The sequence below is a fragment of the Scomber japonicus genome, chromosome 11, assembly GCF_027409825.1.
Source record: "Scomber japonicus isolate fScoJap1 chromosome 11, fScoJap1.pri, whole genome shotgun sequence".
In the NCBI taxonomy this organism is placed as follows: domain Eukaryota; kingdom Metazoa; phylum Chordata; class Actinopteri; order Scombriformes; family Scombridae; genus Scomber; species Scomber japonicus.
In genome coordinates, this window is record NC_070588.1 from 11,982,526 (window position 1) to 11,999,703 (window position 17,178).

At 37.0% G+C, this 17,178-nt stretch overlaps 1 protein-coding gene across 1 annotated transcript; it reads left to right on the forward strand.

The window, feature by feature from the left end:
- The first annotated feature begins 4,843 nt into the window (after nucleotides 1-4,843).
- Nucleotides 4,844-16,273, forward strand: LOC128368170 (pyridoxal kinase-like). Its single transcript, XM_053328933.1, has 11 exons — nucleotides 4,844-5,070; nucleotides 6,566-6,620; nucleotides 11,804-11,908; nucleotides 12,456-12,539; nucleotides 12,645-12,679; nucleotides 12,855-12,940; nucleotides 13,189-13,234; nucleotides 13,318-13,429; nucleotides 14,240-14,376; nucleotides 14,470-14,536; nucleotides 14,889-16,273. The coding sequence occupies exons 1-11, from the start codon at nucleotides 4,990-4,992 to the stop codon at nucleotides 15,008-15,010; spliced, it is 930 nt and encodes a 309-aa protein (XP_053184908.1). The 5' UTR covers nucleotides 4,844-4,989; the 3' UTR covers nucleotides 15,011-16,273.
- The last annotated feature ends 905 nt before the right edge of the window (nucleotides 16,274-17,178 follow it).

Here is a 17,178-nt window from a genome sequence, read left to right on the forward strand (position 1 = left end):
CCTTAAAAATTCACGCAGGGCTCTTACGTGTCAGTAGAGCTGCTACCTGGCTCCTCCCCGGCCGGACGTCATCGCGTCAGAGGCGGGACTAGTTCCAGACTGTGTGGCTCCGCGCGCTGGCCGAGCGGAGGGATACACAACAAGATCTACTGAGAGTCCTCTGTAATGTCACTAAAGTAATTTTTTTAAGTACAATTATGAGGTATTTGTACTTCACTTGAATATTTCTATCTGATGTTAGACCACTACATCTCAGGGGAAAATATTGTGCTTTTCTATTCCACCAGGCTACATATATTTGACAGCTTTAGTTACTTAAACAACACATTATTAAAGATGAAACCAGGGTTTTCAATCTTTTTTGGCTTTTGACATATTAGGAAAAAAGCAGTGTGTAGTCTGGGTCACATTTCAGATGTCTATGAGTTGAGTTGTAAACAGCGCCACCAAATAGTTTTTTATTTTCCCCACTAGACTCCTCATATGGTTTCATTTCAGTGAATGTTCACATTATCCAATATTTCACCTAAAATAAAAGATTAGAGAAAAAAAAAATCCAAAAACTGAAAACAGATTTGTGTGTGAGAACTTTGTTTTTTCTTCTTTCCTCTCCCATTAATCATCTCATGACCCCTCGGATGTATCTGGTGACCCATTAGAGGGGATTGAGCTCTAGGCTGGGAACCACTGGACTAAACTATGTAACTGTATATAAAGTAGTTCAAACTAACTCCAGCTGCAGCAGCTACAACAGTAACATGCTGCTCTAACACTGATGACTCAGTATTAATCATCTCATGATGTCATATATAATAATATACCAGTCAGAGGGACCAAACCACTACTTTTACTGCAATACTTTACTACATTCTGCTGCTAATACTACCATATTAAGGATTCTTCATGCAGTTCTTTTCCTTCTTTTACATTACTGTATTGGTGAAGGAGCTGAATACTTCTTCCATCACTGCCCCCTCTGTCCTTCTGTATAATCTTTATACACAGTCTGGTCTGCATCAGGTGATGTTTATATTTGTTGCCACATGTGGTGAATTATCATCGGTTGTGTTTTCAGCAGTGGTGGAATAAATATTCACAGCTTTTTCCCAATTAAAGGAGCAATTTCAAAATACTCCAGACCTCCAGGCACTCAAATAGTAAAAGTGTAAAAATTACTTAATCTTTAGAAGTAACTGTATTCATATGCAGTCAGAATGTCTTTTGTTTGTGTTATATTACATGTTATATTTATTTAATTGATAATTATAGATTAATTGATTAGTTGCTAACTATTACATTTCATCTACCACCATTTAATTTAAAAGCACTCAGCCAACCTGTGTGTTTGGACAACTGTAGAGTTGATAGCGTCCACTTCATGAAGCAGCTGTGAAAACAGAGAACAATGAAGTCTGTACAAGCTTTCTTCTAAATGAGTTTCTGACTTTCACTGAACTGCGGGAACAGTGTGGTAGATTACTGTGCAACATGTTTTAGGACATTTCACGTGTAATACATATATTATGCATTTTACCACTGTTGTTTAATGTGTGAAGATATGAATGCTGAATGAACTGGAGCTGCAACAATTAGTCTATTGAGAGAAAAGAAATCGACAGCTATTTTGATAATTGATTAATTGCTTTGAGTCACTCTTCAGTGACAGTAAACTGAATATCTTTGAGTTGTGGACAAAACAAGACATTTGAAGACATCATCTTGGGCTTTGGGGTCAACATTTTTCACCATTTTCTCACAAAACAACAAAAACCACTAATCAAGTAGCTAATTGAGAAAATAATTGACTGTGTAATCAATAATGAAAACTAGTTGCAGCTCTATGTAGGCTTTAATGGAAAGGAGCAGTTTAATGTTGAGACACTGGCACCCCTGAGGCAACTGGTCTTTTCATTGTAATATTTTTATGTTAACAAAATTATTTAAATGTTTTATGATACTTTATATTTTCAATGTAACTTTATTAATCTTCACTCACCTTCTGCTTTGTGTCATGTCATGAACATCATCTTTCAGGCAGTATTTTTTGTGCACTGGTCCCTCTTGAGACTTGTCCTGGTTGTTATATATCAGGATGATACAGAACATAACCCAGTTAATAAGATCTCTGCATGGTTCTAACATTATCCAGGTTACTGATCATCTGTACAGGAGTGTCGGTGGCTCCTCCACATCATAAACAGTCTGTGTCATTTCTGTATTAAGCAGCAGGTATCCTCTGCACAAAAATAACAAATTAAGTCATCAGCATTCACAAACAAGTTCATATCACTTTTTTAATGATGCACAGCAACAAAAATATATTAGATGCGTTTCAGCCTCGGGCTTTCCTCAGCATTACACTCTCTGTACAAGACTTTCACATTTTGATCCAATATTAATTGTCCCTCATTATACAACTCACATTGCACATTTTAGGCCTGCATTAAGACGAGCAAGGAGGCTTACATTTTACAGCTGAATACCTTTGCTTTAAGAAAATGTAATTTGCCAGCTAGATTTTTCCTATGCAGTTTATCCCACAGCAAGACTTCCCTTTGAAATGTAGTGAGGAATAAAGTAAATATTACAAAAAGTACCCAAAAATTGTACTCAAGTATAGTAGGCTACTTATATGTGCTTCGTTACTGGTTTGTAGTTTGACTTGGATTTTGTTTGTTCAAATTCTCCTTATTCCTTATCCTTATTCATTAAACTGATTGATTGATTTCATTAAACTGTGTTTAATATCACGTTACACAAATTTTCAAACTCAATCAAGTCTAAGGATTTTTTCATTGGCTCATTGAATATTATTCAATATTTTATTATCCATTCCACATTTGAAGGATTTATGCAGAGTTTGAAATAAGTACAACAGTGCACTGACACACTTCAATCGCATCTCTCAACAGTATTATTATTAATAACCCCCCTCCCCACACACACACACACACACACACGCACACATCTCTCCCTGCAGCTGCTCCATGTACGTTTTGGTGATGATCAGCTCGACTTTCAGCTCATCCATCTGGCTCTTGTTGTTGTTGCCATCCTCTGGCCTCTGTGCTCCTCACCCACATGTCAGGGTCTGTGTGCTCAGTCGATCCTTCAGCTTCTGAAACTCACTGGCCTTGATTTCACCCGTCTCACCAAGATATCCATCCTCTCCCTGAACCCCTGACCCACACAGGCCGAGCGGCATCAATAGCAGAATCAGAAGACTCCTTTTTATCCAGTTTTAGGTCTTCAGATTGGTACATTTGCAGTGTTGGTCTGTTTGCATAGCCCTTAAAAAATGAAAAGGGAAAAAAAAGATACGTGATTGGCATGCTGAAATAACATTAAAAGCCTGACATTATTCAATATGACCGTATCTTTTTAAAGAACCGAGGCTTATCTGATTATTTAAAACCTAATTTAGGTGATCAAAACACTTCCCTTTTTCCTTACTTCATATCTTGACTTATACCCCTAGCTTTGATAAGTACTGTAACTAAAATAAATGAACATAAAAATTCTGTGAAGGTCATGATCCAGAAATCAAAGGCGACAGGATATTTTTTTAATTCTTGAAGATGTTTTATCCTCTCACCAAAAAGGTTTCTTTAGTTCTGAAGCTCATATTTTATACAATTGTAGTGATGAACAAATAAAGCAAATCTATGTCCTCTTCTGCCCTCTGGTGGTAACTGAAATGCTTACCTCAATTCATCAAAATCTTATGTCATCAGAGGGTTTTTTAGACAGCTGAGGCCTCATCAAGGTTCAGGTTGATCATGACTTGCAGCTAGTAACATTTGGTTACATGCACCACAGAATTGTCCATATATAGACAACAACATAAATACAGTGACTATATATAGGTCAAACTGTCACTGTAAACTATTTATACAGAGTTCAAGTAGTGCATGGGTAATGTAAAACGTTGCTTTAGGTGCATACGTGTATACATGCAGGGAGATAGATAGAGATATTTGACCAATAGCTACAGTCGTTTGTACATGTCTACTGTACGATCTGAATATGAACTTCATGCAAGCATAATGTATGTGTATGTAGCCCATGTATAATCAGTAATGTAAAAGATTGTCATTGCACAGGGAATTCATTGTCTCATTCATTTATTGATTGTATTGTACATGCATCCGGAGGTCATTTCATGCTCTTGAAAACAGAAAGTCATATTAAGTTTCACATGAAAATTATTTTATATACAGTAATGTGTATGTGTACATTTATTTTTCATTTATGTATCTATTTTTGTTTATTGTCAAGATTTGCTGTTTTTTTAGGAATACATAATCAGTATATGTAATTGTATGTTCATTCAGTACATTCAATGAAGTCGCTATTGAAAACTCACTTTTATCCTTTCTTATGATCTTCATTTATTTCCTTATTTTGTTATATATAGCTAACAATATATTATTACTCTGATGGATTTAAATCATTATATTTCATGATAAAGTGTAGTGTTTGACATCGGGGACAGGTAACAAATGCTATTTTTCGAGGTTATTCTAGGTAGATTTTCATTTATTTATTTAATTAATTTTTTACATTATATATTTTTAATTTGCAATTAGATCAATGCCTAACTTGGTATTAAAAGTATTTTAAAGTTAATTTGCATTCATATTTATAATTATAAAATGACCTGGGAACGGAAAAAGCACCCATAAATAAAAAAACTTTTTTTTTAAGGGAAAAAGCTGGCAGTGAACTTTACTGGTAGATTCTGGCGTGCCCCACATTTCTCTGGCGCCTGTGAACGCACCAGTTTAGGTGTCCTTATAGCTGCCTGAATAGAAACCGGAACTGTCACTAGGGGCACGGCCGTCCTTCACTGCAGGAATTGTATTGCTCTCATGCTAAGTTTCAGCGTGTCAGAGCCTAGTGGTCACAGTTTTAATGCTACTTTAGGATTTATCGCGTCCGTTTGTTGTCTGTTCGGTGTCTTTAAACGCAGCCAGTGTAGCAGCCGGGATGGAGTGTCGTGTGTTGTCCGTTCAGAGTCACGTTGTCAGGGGTTACGTCGGGAACAAGTCGGCTACCTTCCCTTTGCAGGTAAACACTGACCCAGATCTGTAGGCTCAGGTGGTTGCATTTTACTTATTACCACTTACTGATCTGTGAGAGTAGTCATGAATGTGTTATTAACAGGATCCTTTCACTGTGAACATCAGAGGCCAATTACTGATTTGTTCCACCTTTTTTAAAAATATTTTTTATAACTTACAATATCTATAGCTGTAAAAATATAAATAAAGCTAAAATATCATTGAGAGGAAATGTGCTGCACTATTATAATCCAGAGTTTTGCAGAGCTGATTTAGAGGCTGCCTGTTATATTCACATTAATTATCAACTAGTGCAGCTACAGGTAGGAAGCAGTGCAAACTAGTTTTAAAAGCTGCACGTTTGAATTGAAATTAATTTAACAGAGGATGGTGGAAGTTTAAGTGTCTGTTTTAAGACAACATGCAGGAGTCTAGATGTACATTGAGACATGTTTTTCTTGCTGTAATAATTTCTCCATTAGAAGAGCCCTTCTTCAGTAATACACTTATAATATAAGTGATGGGGAGCCTCCACAAACCTGCTTCGGTGCAAAACATATATGTAAAAGTTTATCTGAAGCTAATATGAAGCTTCAGCTACAAAACATAAGTCAAATCAAGTCTTTTTTAGTGCTAATGTCCTTCTTTTTGTTATTATACTTCAACCACAGCAAGACAGGGGAACACAAAGAAAATTATGCTAAAAAGACTGTAAATATGGCAGATATCTACTTAATATGACTCACTCAGACTGTTGTAGCCTCATGTAAGCTTCATATCAACTTTTAAATGCATTTTGCACAAAATCTATGTGGACACATTGTGGATTTTGGCCCCCAGCAATTACAAAGAAAGCCCATTTAAAGGGGATATTTTAATAGCCAGTGTGAACAAGAAGAATGATTACAGCGAGTAAAATCATGTTTTCACAGTTCATATGGACTTGAAAAATCTTGAACTTAGATGATAGTTGTTTGTGCCCGTGTGGAAAGAAAAGAAACAACAAAAGAACCTCACCAATGTTTCTACACATACCTGCATATTAGAAATAACTTTTTATATTGGTGCTGGCAATATAAGAAAACACAGAGTAGTTTTTTTAAAGAATTGTGAGTGCGCATTTCCATATGAATCATTACAGACATTACATTGAACGTCATGTGTATTTGTTGCCAAAAATTCACTGTATCAACACTACAAGCTAACTTGAGGATCTCTTTTATAGTCCTTATGTCAAACAAGTTTCATGTCTTTGCAGGATTTTTATTCAGTCCACAGAAAAGGCTGAAGAAGGCATTCAGATCCTCATAAAAGTAGAGAAATGTGAATATGTGATTTGCAGCGTGCACAGTAATCCACCACCTTGTTCCCGCAGTTCAATGAAAGTCAGAAACTCTTTTAGAACAAAGCTTGTACAGTCTTCATTGTTCTCTGTTTTCACAGCTGCTTCATGTCTCTCTCTCTCTCTCTCTCTCTCTCTCTCTCTCTCTCTCTCTCCTCAGGTTTTGGGCTTTGAAGTGGACTCTATCAACTCTGTGCAGTTCTCCAATCACACAGGTTTGCTCTGAATGCTTTTAAATGACCTGTGTGAGGAAAATTAAGCGATTTCTATTCAGTTTCACAAAGATCATTTTACACTTCACTAAATCCACTTTTTGTATCTTTTTTATCTGGATATGAGGTTTTTTTTTAATACTCTTACACATTTTACATGAATGTAACATCATACAGTAGTTTAAAGATGCACTGTGGAGTAATTATGTCTCTACCAGCTGGTCCCTGTTTTGTTCTACTTTATATAGACAACGCAGGTGTCAAAACATTTAAAAAATCAGTGTGAAACGATCATTTTAGTCATTCTTAAAAATTCCCAAAATTTGAAGGTGTCAGCTTCTCAGATGTGATGATTTTATGCTTTTCTTTGCTACACACGATGCAGTAAATGGAAGATTTGGAAGATTTGGACTGTTGTTCAGACAAAACAAGACATAACATTAATTCTTTACAATTTTCTGACATTTTAAAGCGCAAGCAAGTCAATCAAATCAAATAATTGTCAGAATAATAGGTGACTAAAACAGTTGTTAGTTACAGTTTGTTTAAGGACAGACGCGTGTTTGAGTGTGAAACAATGAATGCAAACAAAACTGTATTTGTTTAAGACTCCAGTGTGTACGTTGGATTGAATTAGGTGACTCTGGTGTGAAGGCAAAGATATGATAGCACTTCATGTCCTGTTGAGTTAATCACTGTCCTGGATTTTTGTACTTTGCCTCACGACTGCGGCGACATCGATGAACTCGATGAACTGTATAAGACTCATGTGATCATACAGTTAAGAGTGTGTACATTAACTTTAAGTCGGAAACATTAACTCAGAAGGTTAATGTTCACTAAGAATCACTTTATCCTCCCTCTCTGTTATCTTTGGTTTTACTTTGTGATCATGTGGGAGTGCGTCATTTAATTTGAATAATATATGTTTAATCTGCTGGTAGTTACTAATTTAATGAACATAATTTTGATTTTAACAATCATCTGATGTTTCCAGAACAAATTCAGTTCTCATTAGTCGTCACCTTTGAGGATAGTTTACTAGAAATGTCCGCTTTTCCCCCTTTTAAGTATAGTGGTTCATTGTGATGATAAGTTCTCCATTAAATAAATAATTTATGTGCAGCATTTATTACAGAACTGCAACAATTAGTCAATGAATCAGAAAATTAATTGTCCAATATTTTGATTATCAAATAATTGTAATTTTTGAAGGAAGTACGCTGAAATGAGCTGGTTTCTGCTTCTCAAATTATTTGTCGTACAATAAACTGAATATTTTTGTGTTTATGACCATTTGAATTGGACAAAATGAGACATTTAAAGGCGTCACTTATAACTGGGAAATTTGACACAATAAGTAATTGATTAATTGAGAAAACAAGCTGATTAATTAGTACTGAAAATAAGCATGTTCTAATTTATTATAGCAGTAGCTTAAGTATTTTGTAAGAATCAAGGAATATAAAGAATTTTGTACTGTTCAATGTTAAAGCATTTTAATGGCAGTAAATTAAAAATAATCTATATATTTTCTATCTAAGGCTGTAATTATAAACATATTCTAATACTTTTAAAGCAAACCGTCACTGTGGCCACAAGAAGAGACTAGAGGATGACAACATGTTGGATTTCTCTATATTGCTCAAGCTTCTCTGTAGTCAGCTGCTTTAAAGACACCATCTTCGCCGACTTGGCCTGACTGAGAGCGAGTGAAATTGCAATAAAGTCAGAAAACTGACTCCGTAATGTCACTGTAACTGTAATAACTAAAGTCTAACATTAGCGAACAGTCACTGTAAGCTGAGGCTTAAACAGTTAAATCCCTGTGTGTATTGAAATGAGCAGTGGTGTGTTTTATTGCTGATGAATTACGCTTTTTCTTCTAAACAGAAGAGGGTAAAATATCTTCTTTCAGCTGTAACATGGCCTCACTTTAACCCTCGTATTGTCTTCGTTTTTACTACGCACCTTTTGTCCTCCCGGGTCAAATTGACCCGGTCTTGTTCAACTGTTTATAAAGTATGTAGTATAAAATGATCCTCAATTTTTTTGTTTCACCTTTTCAGTGAACTTGTTTCCAACACATTAACATATATTTTACACTTTTTTTTGTAATATATGGTATTTTAGCCCCATTTACATAACAGTATACCTCATTTTTGAGTTAAAAAAAGCAGAAATTCTGAATTATTTTCACTATGGTTTTGATCAGAGGCACACAAATTGATGGAATATCACAGATTGGTATATGTCAAAGTTTAGTCAGGATATTGTTTTGAAACCACTTAAATTTTTTTAATGGCAGCAAATAGTCACACCTGTTGTCCTCCCGGGTCAATTTGACCCGGTCTTGTTGGACTGTTTATAAGGCATATAAGTATAAAATGATCACACAATTCTGTGTTACACCTTTTAGTCAACTTGTTTCCAACACATAACCACAGATTTTTCATTTTTTTTTTGTAATGTATGGTGTGGTAGACCTCATTTACATGAAATGTCAAATTGACCTGTCTAATTCGACTGTTTATAAAGCATAAAGTGTCAAATGATTACACCATTCTGTTGCATATTTTTAGCCAACTTCATTCCAACTCATTTCCACATATTTTAAACTTATTTTACACCTCTTATTCTTTTTTATTATGCTTAATTTATGAGCAATAAACCTAATTTACATGAAATTATACCATGCTTTTGAATAAAATAAGCAGAAATCATTACTTATTTTTGGATAACCACTGACACTCCAAAGGGGTCAAAATAAGGTCAAGAGGCTGTGATATAGTGTCGGTCATCTTCATCATGCTGTCTCAGAGTGAAATGTGAAATGCCCCAAGGATGCTATACACTCTGTCTTTTGTTTATTGTCATCTTGTCCCCAACTGGAGAAAGCATATCAAAAGTGTAGCTTGTGTTTTGGCCCAGTGCTTTGAAATGTGTTTGAGTGTGTGTAGCCCCATGTAGGTAGATCAGAATTGTGATGAAATCAGGTTTACACATCTGTAGCTTTGGAGTTGTGTGTGTGTGTGTGTGTGAGTGAGTGAGTGAGTGAGTGAGTGAGTGAGTGAGTGAGTGAGTGTGTGTGTGTGTGTGTGTGTGTGTGTGTGTGTGTGTGAGAGTGTGTAGCCCCATGTAGGTAGATCAGAAGTTGTAATGAAATCAGGTTTACACATCTGTAGCTTTGGAGTTGTGTGTGTGTGTGTGTGTGTGTGTGTGAGAGAGAGTGTGTGTGCGTGTGTGTGTGTGTGTGTGTAGCCCCATGTAGGTAGATCAGAAGTTGTAATGAAATCAGGTTTACACATCTGTAGCTTTGGAGTTGTGTGTGTGTGTGTGTGTGTGTATGTGGGGGGGGGGGGGGGGGGGGTGTTAGAGGTAATTTTTTGTGTGTGTGTGTGTGTGTGTGTGTGTGTAGCCTCATGTAGGTAGATCAGAAGTTGTAATGAAATCAGGTTTACACATCTGTAGCTTTGGAGTTGTGTGTGTGTGTGTGTGTGTATGTGGGAGGGGGGCGGGGGGGGGGGGGGTTAGAGGTAACTTTTTTGTGTGTGTGGGTGTTTGTGTGTGTGTGTGTATATGTTCATTGTGCTGGAAAGCGCAATAGCGTGACCAATTACACCACTAAATGTGACCGGGTCAAATTGACCCGGGAAGACCACAGGTGCTATAAATTTTAATAAAACACACATAATTTAACAAAAATATTCATAATTAATTTTACTTGCAAAGAGCATAGTCGGGGACCATCCATGTCATTTTGAGGCAATTATATATAAGAAAACCAAAGTTATGACATTTTAAATGTTGTCTTCGGGTCAAATAGACCCGAAGACAATACGAGGGTTAAAATACTGCATTTGGATAGTTGAACAAAGCAGTTGAGAAGAGGCCATGAAACAGATTTAGTACGAGCAAAATGAGCAAAATCAATACAATGCGGACATTAAACTTATAGCCTTCCTAACACTACACTACAGTACACTATAAAGAGTAGTTTATGCTGTACAGAATAAGTATGTGCGATAGTCTGGACTTGAAACACAGCAACACCCTTGTTTCCTAAAACGTCTCGTGCTTGTGATGAAAGGTCACAGGAGCAAAAACTGTGACATTTTGCTGGTAGGAAGTCATTTCTGCTAGTGTTGCAAAATCCTGATCACACACAGTTTAGAGGTTGATCTCAATAATGTTATGTTATTATTTTATACGGTAGGGCAGTAATGTTACTCATTAAGATAACATTGCTTAAATTGAAACTTGTTGGCTCAAACCACCTGCAGAGAGGATAGGAATATAATCTGGGTTCATGCTCCGAAGTATGTGAAGAATGTGTTTTCACCACATGAGCAGGAGACATTTGCACAGCCACCACTTAAATCAATATAAACATTTGGTCTTTTGAGAGAGAAAAAGTTTACATTCTTGAGCATATAGACTAAATTACATTACTGTGTAGGCTGTAATCGCTCATATAATTTATACCAGTATGTGCAAAAGACATTGTAATTATTCAGAAGTTTAGTTCTCAGTGGAGGCGTAAGTAAACTTTCCCCTTCAGAAAGCTTTCTGTTAAGTCTCTGACTGCAGGAGGTGCACTCCCTGGCACCAAGTCAGGTTGGGGCTCTATGTGAAACCTGCGCTCCAGTATGGATGCAAGTTTGTAAGCGTCCACTCTGTGTCCAATGATTTGCAATCAGAAGAGCTTGTTGGGGTTTATTCTAGGTTAATGGTGAAGGGGAGACAAAGGAAGGGGGAAGCTGACAGCCAGGATACAGACATCCCATTCAGTCAGTGTGGAGGCCCCGTTTGGCCCTGGACAGCACAGAGAAGGAGGGGGACCTCAGCAGAGGGAGTGAGGAGGGAATGAGAAGGCAGAGCATAGAGGAGAAAAACAAGACTGTATACATGTCAAGTCTTGAGGTTTATACACAGTATTAAAGTGTTTTCCTCGGTTTATGTTGCACGAGTTTGTCAGATTTTTGTTTCTCAAAGTCAGAAAATATCTTTACATGTCTTTAATTTTAAAAGCCCATTCTCCTCATTGACACTGCAGTGTGATTCTCCTTGGAGCACATTTTCAAAAGACTCTTTTGCCAGCTTCAATCTTCTTTATTTGTGTTTTTGATTAAAGCCAAGCAGCGTTAAGAACTTGCCTGTCTGCCATTTTCTCTTTTGTATCTCAGGTTACGCCCACTGGAAGGGGCAAGTACTGACAGCAGAGGAGCTGAATGTGCTGTATGAGGGTATTAAACTCAATAAGGTGAACCACTATGACTACATCCTCACAGGTGAGTCAAAGGAGTGTGTCCATGTGGATAAGGGTGAAGAAATGGGAGGAAGAGGAGGTGTAAAACATGGAGGCGTTGGATCATGAACAGCTTATGTTTTGTACTGTTTGTGGAGATGCGGATTTATCTAACCGTGGCCTCAATAGAAATTCAATACATTTACTATGTTCTGCTGTATTTTTCCTGAAGTTACTGTTGATCCAAAATGTCTACTTGCATTTATTTCACTGACTGTGTATTTGTTTCGGGCTGCCAAAGACAGTCGTGAAATGCTTTGATCATGAACGCATGAAAAAACTGATCTTATAAGCATCACATTTTACTTGTTTTATTTACATCATTTATCGACAGTTACGTCACACTACTGGTAAAATGACAATTACATCAGAGATTGGGTTGTGTTAGAAAAAAAGCATCAAATGTAATTATATACAGTAGAGTAGTTTCATAATAATAATAATGATGATAATGATAATCATACTAAATTCAGATGTTTCTGTTTTACTTTGTTCTTTTTTTTATATCGTTATTACACTTTCCTCCGCAGGATACAGCAGGGATACGTCCTTCCTTGAGATGGTGGTTGACATTATTCAAGAGCTGAAGAAGGCCAATCCCAGCTTGGTGTATGGTAAGTGTAAGCTTAGTTATTTTACTCCTAAATGTGAACTATGAAACTGTATCTAGTGTAACTTTTAAATCCAAATAAAGCTTAAATTTCTGTTCTTTTCTGCAGTGTGTGATCCTGTTATGGGAGACCAAGGTGCTATGGTACAGTTAATTCTCCTTCATATGTCTCTAAATCTAAATAATATTAAAGTCATTTGCTCACCTTTCATTCATAAATATTTGTTTTCATCATTTTGTAAAACTAATTGTCACTCGTAAGTTGGTTCAAAAACAAACTTTTGGTTAAGAAAAATCTTGTGTTTGCTTCCTGTCACAGTACGTCCCAGAGAACCTGCTGCCAGTCTACAGGGACAAAGTGGTGCCTTTGGCCGACATCCTAACCCCCAACCAGTTTGAAGCAGAGTGAGTGCACTTCTAATCATCACTGAAGAAAATATAAAAGAGAAAAAGAGAATTAAGGAAATTTGGCATTATTATCTAATAGAAAGAGACATCTGCTGGTAAATGGTGTGATACAAGTTTCTCTTCCTGGTGAGGTGTTTAGCAAATCCGGTTTAATAAATGTTTTTACAGGATGCAGGTGAGGGAAAGTGTGTGTTTAACGTTTTATATCATGGAAGCATCTGTGACCTCTCCCCTTTTCTAAACAGGCTTTTAACTGGGAGGAAAATCAGCACAGAGTCAGATGCTTTTGAGGTGAGTGCAGCACTTCTCATTGTGCCTTATTTGGATTTAGCGGTTCAATAGCTTGAGTAAATGGGACCATTTCTATTCTCCAGGTGATGGACTTGCTTCATAAAATGGGGCCAGAGACTGTGGTCCTCACTAGTACAGATCTGCCCTCGAAATGTGGGGACCAGTTCCTGGTGGCCCTTGGAAGTCAAAAAACAGGTAAAATACTTCCTCCAGACAGAGTCTACTCACGGCCACAGTCTTTATTTAGATCTGTCTGTACTTGATGCCGGTTTTTGGGTAAACAGGATAAAAGTACAACATTGTAATGAGTGGGGATGCTTACGCTGTCAGTTAGCCTAATAACATGTATAAAATCATCTACAGTCATGGCCAAAAATATTGGCACCCCTGCACTTGACACTATGGTAGGAGACCACTCCTGACACAAAGGCATAAAAAAACCAGACTGGAGTTTGCCAAAACTGACGCGACAAAGCCAAAATCCTTCTGGGAGAACGTACTGTGGACAGATGAGACCAAAATAGAGCTTTTTGGTAAAATACGTCATAGTACTGATTACAGAAAATGAAATGAGGCCTTCAAAGAAAAAAATACAGTCCCTTCAGTCAAACATGGTGGAGGTTCTCAGATGGGGTTACTTTGCTGCTTCTGGCATCGGATGATTGAGCAGTTTGCAAAAGAGGAGTGATCCAAAATTCCAGTGAAGTGGTGTAAGAAACTCGTTCATGGTTTCAGAAAGCAATTGATTTTTTCCACAGGGTGTGCTACCAAATACTAAGCTGAGGGTGCCAATAATTTTGTCCAGTCCATTTTTTGAGTTCTGTGTGGATTTTTATCCGTGTGAATACCAAAGCATTTGTAATTGCAATTATTTTCTGGGAGACATGGTGCATTATCTGACAGAAGTGCAGGGGTGCCAATATTTTTAACCATGACTGTACTGACAATGAACTATTGTCCTTGTCAATTTCAACATCACTACCCTGTCTGTCCTCCTCACTATAGTGAAACCAGATGGGACCAACAGCAGTCAGAAAATCTGCATGGACATCCCCAAAGTTGATGCTGTATTTGTGGGGACAGGAGACCTGTTTGCTGCCATGTTGCTAGCCTGGACCCACCATCACCCTAAAGACCTGAAGGTCAGAAACACACTTGGCTGTTTAAATCAGTAAACTGAGAAAATCTAATGACGCCAGCTGGATGTCATCTAGTCCTTCTTTTATTTTTCACAGGCTGCCTGTGAAAAGACTGTTTCAGTCATGCATCACGTCATTAAGAGGACCATTACTTATGCTAACGGTAGGATGTGTGTGTGTTTGTTTATCCTCCTCTGTTTGTGGTCCTTCTACTTTATGGTAACAGCTTTTGTAGTAGACACACAGGAACAGTGCTTGCTCCCGGTAATGTATTCACACAATCAACAGTAATATGTGAACCATTAATATATACGTTAATATGATTGTCGAGAAACACATTTCAGTTGATTACTTGATTACACGTAGAAGGACGCAAGCATGTGATGACCTGCTAATGAACTGCTTCTTTTATAGCTGCATATTACCCTTTGACTGCTGAGTTGACCAGTAAGCCGAAGTCCAAAATCATAGCATTTTCATTGAACCGTTCTCCTTCTCATCTTTTTTCCTCTCAGAGATGGCCGGGCCTGGAAAAAGGCCTAGCCCTGCACAGCTGGAGCTGAGGATGGTTCAGAGCAAAGCCGACATTGAGAATCCTGCCATCGTAGTTCAAGCTAGGGTCTTACAAAAGTCTTAGGATTGAAGATGTTTTCATGAACATTCACATTGTGCTGGTACAAAATCAGCTTTAAATCTGGGCGGTACATGTAGGATTTTCACATCAAAGACTGTCAAGTGTCTCTGCCTTATACAGTAGAATCTCTGAGGATGTGTTTTTCATGAGAAACTTTTGATTTGTTGTTATGTACGTTCTGCACACTAGAATCACTGCCATAGGTGTCTGTACTATGGCCTGTGTAGACATCATCTACCCTATAAAAAAATGTGTCAATGATGTTTAGGTTTAAAAGATAGTGTACTTTAATCTTCTTTATTATGCTGAAAATTATTTCTTGGTATTAAACAACGCATCTCGGTTAAGAATAGGTAATACACAAAACCAAATGATGCATGCGTGACCATCCCTCTACTTGAGGCTGCTATAATAGCAGGTTAAATGTACTTAAAGTGTGTTGCTCACAAGGCATTATAAGCACATCAATATACTGTCTGCAATATAATCAAAAACATGACGCGTAATGCCAGTAGCAACACATAATGCAAAAACAAAGGGGTTGACAGCTTCTGGTGAAAGTATATAATCATTTAATCACAATGATGTCAGAACATTTCATTGCACTGTTTTTCTGAAATGATTTTTTATAAAAAGGTGTTAATGCATGTAATGTGCTTATAATGAACTTGGATGTTGTCACATTTATACATTCAGAATGGAATATAAGTGCTGAGATGTGTACTGTAACGCACTGTAAAAATGTCAAACACCTTATGCAATTAGTATGTGGTCAGTAAAGTTACATTATCCCAGTTTATTTCATTTTGTTTTAGACAAATTGTAACTATTGATAATCATGATTGTAGTCGACGTCTGAAATGGTTCTTTTAAATGATATTCTGGAAATGTTTTTCACCTTCTGTTTTTTAATTATGCAATGCGTTCTTGTACTAGCAGATGTATAACACGTTAGATCTATGTCTTAAACATCTCAAATTGAGGTATTTGCACAGATAATCTTTAATATACAGTATTTACTAATAATTTTTTTTTCATTTCTGACTGTTGTCATATCTCAGAAAAAGAGTCGGTATGAGAGACCACGCTGTTTAAATAGCCTTAACGCAGTTAGGAAGAAAAAACATTGGTTGTGAATGTTTTGATGTACCAATGTAATAGTTGATCCTCACACATAATGTTAGAAAGTCAAGTGCCAAACTTTGAGCTGCTGCTCTGATATAGAGCAATACAAGAACAGAAATAATAAATTATTAATCTTTTACTGAAAAATGCTTTGATTTTTAATTTAACTTGATTTGGTTTTCTGGGAAGGTTATTTTGTTTGTTTGGTTGTTTTTTTTGCAAGGCTTTTAAGATGATTCTCCAAAGGGTACGATATTTCTTTTGCTTTCAGGTCTATTAAGTCTGGGTACAGGAGCATACTAGACCCCAACCTTGTTGAACACGGTGTTCACATAAGAGAGCTAATTGTTCCCGGAGGTCATCTTACTATGTCTGCATACAAATGATAACACAATTGCATTTTTTCCTTCTTCAATACATATGGAAGGTACAGAACTGAAACAGAAGTGTTAAAAATTGGAAATATGACTGGATTTTACCCTAAATACAGAGATATAATGGACCTCAGAAAAATGTGTCCTGCTTAAAGGGTATTTAAAAATATAGACTGCTGAGTGATTTTATATGATTATATTTGATCTTTTGTGTGGTGGAGATGAAAAAAGTGATTTTCTTTTAAAGAAGAAATGCGAACAAATAGATTGTCTTAGTTATCCTGCCAGCTGCATATTGTGTGATTAGGGGCAGGTAGCGGCTCTGTTTTGCCAACACTAATCCACAGTATGACGAGCCAGCATTAACCCAAATAACCAGACAGGCCAATATGTCTACCCAACTGCGACCTGAATGCAGTAAACACAGTTAAGAGGACATCTTGTTTATGGGCAGTATCTACAAGCTGAGTGAGAAACTCCTGGTTTGGTTGGGAAAGAGAAGGGAGGAATTCTGCAGCCTGGGACATCAACAGACATACCGGATTTGTCTCACAGAAGGCCTTTGGGACCCTGTGTACAGCAAGTCTCTGATCCCTCAGTTTATCTCAGCTCCAATTAAAACTGCAGCAGTGCACAAACACCAGCAGAGGGCTAAAGAGGTCTAAACTTGAT